This window comes from Mesitornis unicolor, unplaced genomic scaffold (genome assembly GCF_000695765.1).
Source record: "Mesitornis unicolor isolate BGI_N332 unplaced genomic scaffold, ASM69576v1 scaffold7896, whole genome shotgun sequence".
Taxonomy (NCBI): domain Eukaryota; kingdom Metazoa; phylum Chordata; class Aves; order Mesitornithiformes; family Mesitornithidae; genus Mesitornis; species Mesitornis unicolor.
Genome location: NW_010190190.1, coordinates 18369 through 23006, shown reverse-complemented (window position 1 = coordinate 23006; position 4638 = coordinate 18369). Strand labels below are relative to the sequence as shown.

Below are 4638 nucleotides of genomic sequence, written 5' to 3'. Positions count from 1 at the left end.
AACGTTGTAGCTCATCTTTATTGACTACGTTATTAGAACTATATTTGTTGCATTTCTTACTATAAAAGAATATCACTATCCTTTTCTTAATTTTCAGATTTTGTCTTTACGGTTTCTCAGTGTGGCTGCAGGCAGAATAAATGTTAGTTTTGGGAAGAATGCTGCAGTCCTGAGTTTTGAACAGATGGAAGGGTATACTTATTTTTTCCCCAGCATGATAGGCATGTAGAGTTTATCATGAGAAGACTGCAATTATTTAGTGTGTTTTTATAAAAGCAGACTTAGTGATATTCTTGAGGGTAAATCTTTGATTTATTTATGATGGAAGAAAGTGTATCACAAACTTCTCTGTAACATAGTATTAGAAGAAAATAATGTGGGGACTTTTCATCTAAGCTACTCCGATGTGGTAGTTTGTGATGCATCTGCCAGGTTGCACAGGCTGTCATCTGCTTTCTGGGAGCTCATCAACAGGGAGGAGACTGCCGGTTGGGTGTTGTCTTGTTGATGGACTGCAGCTCCTGGCTTGCTCCTTGCCGTGTGACTGCGCACCCAGGGCTGTACCGGGCGGTGACTTAAGACTGCTGCACGTTTGTGGTGGGAAGCTGTGCCATGTGTCTGTTTTCATCATCTGGCACATAGTTGCCTGGGCTAATAGACAGCCTTGCTGTGAATGAAGGGAAAAGGGCAGGAAAAAACGTTTTAGGTTTTTTTTCCCCTGTGGTTTCCATTACTCTTAGATTACATTGTTAGTTACAGGCAGTGTTATTTACCAAACTTGCTACTGATGGTGATGATAATGCAAATATTGAATAACTCACTGTTTACATTACAGTGTAAATGCAGTTGCAACAACTTGTTTCCCATCAGTTTTATACTTAATCTGACCTTACATTTCTATTGATGGTACAGTATTTGCAGTGTTGGATAAGCTAAGATGATGCCCTTGGGCTCCTTCACTAAAGCAAGAAAATGTATCCTTTGGTGTCAACGTATTTTCCTGTAATTTTGCATGGGATGTAATACAAGTTTTTTTGTGTGTGGTTTTTTAACTAATAAAGGTTTTTGTGGCTTCCTATCTGGACAGGAGGGGAAAGCAGACAGATGCTTGTGAGTGCCCCATGGCTGCAGCTGCCTCAGTTCATACATTTATTGCCTATTGTAACTTGGAAGCATTCTTTAGGTAAGAAAGCCACTTCAAAATACTTTGTGTTGTTTATAAGCTTACACTCGATACACATCTGTGTTGAATCTTTAAATTGTATCTCAGTGCTTAGTGCTTTCAATTTTAATGTTATTTATGTCTTCTGTTTATTTGTGTCATTATAAATCTACCATTTGTGAGTTAGAAACTGGCAGCGCTTTTGCAGTTGAATTTTATGTGCCATGTAGGGTTAGCAAATGGACAGTGCTCGCTTCACAGAAGAACATGTGATGCTTATAGATTGTATGTGCAGTACAAGGCCACTGTAAATTACAAACATCTTCAGATGCCATCTACGAACAGAGTTACTGATGTATATCAACTTTCTAATTATAGACAAGTGTGACTATGCAGCTCTTAAATTTTCTGATGTACAAGCTGAGTGGCAACATTACTTGCACAGATTTTGGTACTTGATTTTGATTTTGCTTAAGAAGATATGGACAGCATCTCTTGTATTCCTAAATAACACATGTACTATACCTGTGTTAAACTTAATAACTATAAAGCTGATATTAACTGTGTAGTTTTTCAAAATATGTTGATAGGACCTGGGAAAATCTAAAGGTTCATGTCTCCTGTCTTTAATAATAAAAATTAAAAGTTCAGCATCACAAGGTTTCTAAACATGTTATTACTAGTTGAATACAATACTTTGGAAACATCCTAAAGTTGTAATGTAGTTCAGTTTTTAAAACCACTTTTTCATTTCAAAAGTGTCGTAATTTAGTAAGATGTGTGGTGCTGTTTTTGTAGCTTTCCATTAAACCATCTTCAAGTAATATAAAATGGTTAACTGAGTTTGGAGGTTTTGGTTATACTTTCTTAGAGCAGACCAAGATATTCTTTCATACTAAGATACAGGGTAGGTTTTTTTCATATTAGCGTGTGGGAGCATGTTTGTGTAGCATCGCTATCTTTTTTTCCAGATAGAGTTTAATTAGCCAAAATAGTTTGTTTACTGTCAAGATTATTGTGATGCAATAAGCATACTTTTGGAGTAAAAGTGAGTAACACTTAAACCCAAGATTCCTTAAATTTTAAAATACTAAAAGTCATATATTTAAGTATAACTACTTTGATTCATGTGGTTTTGGTATACAGTGAACTGAAAAAAAACCCATACTTCTTATCCAGGTTCTTAATTTCTCTAAGTAATATTCAAGAATCCAGGGGCCAATCTGTGTTGTACAAAAACTAGATTTGTGCCAAAATGTACACCTTCCCATTAGCTAAATGATAGTTTTCAGATAACAACATTTGGTAGAAGTAAGTTGCTTGTCACATTCCGTTGCTCTGCTTTCTTGTCTGACTTGCAGTGCAGAGTGTACTATAATCTCAGTCTTTGTTCCGAAACTGAGTTTAGTCCCTCCTGTGGGTCTCCCAGATGTTGCAGAACAGTTTTTCTTTGGTCGCTGGATTCACAGGTCAGTTCATCTTCTGGGACCCATCCCTGCCTTCTGGTTAAGGAATCCATGCACACATACAGGATGACTCAGCAGTGGGATGGATGTTCAGATACCAGAAAGGTGCTGGTAACTTGACAGGAACTTCCACATTCTTTGGAGGTATGTGTGCATGTAAACCTCTCCTTGAATACTACCTGGATTGTTTCACATGGAAATACCACTAAGTTAAATTCAGTTGTGTTTTATCATATATACTGTTTAAGTATTGCAAATGAAATAAGCATTCACATTTTCAGAGTAAATATTAGGGCTTAATGTGATATAGAACCTTTTTCTGGCTTTGCATCCCACAATGAGTAATACAATGTAATTTTGCTAGATTTGGAGTACTGCAATATGGAGTACTAAAACTAAATATTCCAGAGTTATCAGTTTTAAAGAGAGAACAAGTTAGGGCCACGTTCCATCAGCAAGAGCACAGGTACTACGTACGCCGTGTGTACCTTGTCACATCTCTTCCTATGTGTGGACTGGATATGGTGCATCTGATCGATAGCCAGGCCTGTGGTTTAGGGGAATGCCCTTTTTGGTAGTTTTCAGATAACAAACCTTCTTTGAGGGAACCAAAACAGCACCCATGAAGCTCAAGTAAGAAAGTGAAAACTTCCTTTTTTTTTTTTCTTTCAGAAGCTTAGATTTTGCTGAGATGTTTCTGATTTGCGTGAGAATAGCAAAATCATAAAGAAGCTTCACAGACAACAGCATTTGTTTAATTTCATTTTTGTGGTCTGGACTTTAGGTTTATGAAACAGCTATGTTTGTACTACCTCCAAACAAGGGGGGGTGGGCAGAAAGCAGGTATTTGACTGTAGCTAAACATAGCAAGGGCATGAGCAACTGGAAGAGAGGGTGATGTAATGGTTAATTGCTACATCCACACATAATGCTTTGAAATGCCCATTCACTCTGTGACTTAAAGCACTCGGAAGTCATAAAATGTTGTCATGTAGATGATAATTTGATAAAGTGGCTTAGTAACAAATCGTTTATTCATGCTGAGCTTGCATCTTTACATTAACACTATTGTACTGTTGAGAAATACTGCTTTGTTTTGGTACGTATCATTCTTCATTCTTTTTGACTTGCTGCCTGTGCTTGCTAATGCAAGGCACATTTTTCCTTCAGGGAAGAAAAACTTACTAAATATAATTTAAAGACTGTTACTATGTTATATTTTCACTTATATCACCTATCAGTTTCATAATGAAACTTTAAAGAGACTGAGTGAAGGTTTTTGAAGACTGCTAGAATAAATTCCCTAGTGATTGAGACAGTGTGTCAGGAGAATAAACAGTGGTGAAGCTGGTCTTAACAGTGGTGAATAGCTCTTGATTAATTGGCTAGGTTGTTCTTTCCCACTTCTCAAAGAATACAGATGCTTGCTTTTAATAAAAATGGAGTTATACGTGTGTCGGATACCTCTTCAGCCATACAGATCAGGTTTTATAAGTTGGGGAAAATGCCAGATAAGTTTTTGATAGGATAGCCTGTATTTTTGCAACTGTTCTGGATTTTAGTGGTTCCCCTGCCCCTCACCTCCCAATAACGAAGATACTGTGAATAAAATTCAGTCCACAAAAATCATACTGTGTGGGTTGCCAAGGAAGATTGTTCAGTAAAAACAGGCAATGTGTTCTGTATGTTCTTGAAGAATGCATGGTTGCTTTGAAAATTTTAGCTTCAGACTGGCTCAGAAGAGAGAAGGTCTGACTGAACTTCTGATTAGTAGGGTGTTTGAGAAGGGGCCTCATCCCACTGTAAAATGAAGTGTCACTTGAAACATTTAAGACAGCTGTTGAGAATTGCCTGAAAAACAGAATTCAATCTAGAATGAGCTTGTATAGGTTGCACTACTTCAGCACGAAAGTAGAGCTTTTCCTTACACTGCTCTGTTCTGAACTCTGGCTCATGTGGCAAACGTTTCTCAGCGAAGTAGGTTCACGCAGTTTGCTGTGTTCTGGGGTC

General features: G+C 37.5%; 1 protein-coding gene across 1 annotated transcript in view; it reads left to right on the top strand.

The window, feature by feature from the left end:
• Positions 1-1121: 1121 nt before the first annotated feature.
• The window catches only part of LOC104542109 (F-box/LRR-repeat protein 21-like), a 9365-nt gene continuing 5848 nt past the window's right edge, over positions 1122-4638 (top strand). Inside the window, exon 1 of the mRNA XM_010186321.1 lies at positions 1122-1183. Coding sequence (XP_010184623.1) covers positions 1122-1183 — 62 coding nt within the window. The remainder of the gene's footprint in view (positions 1184-4638) is intronic.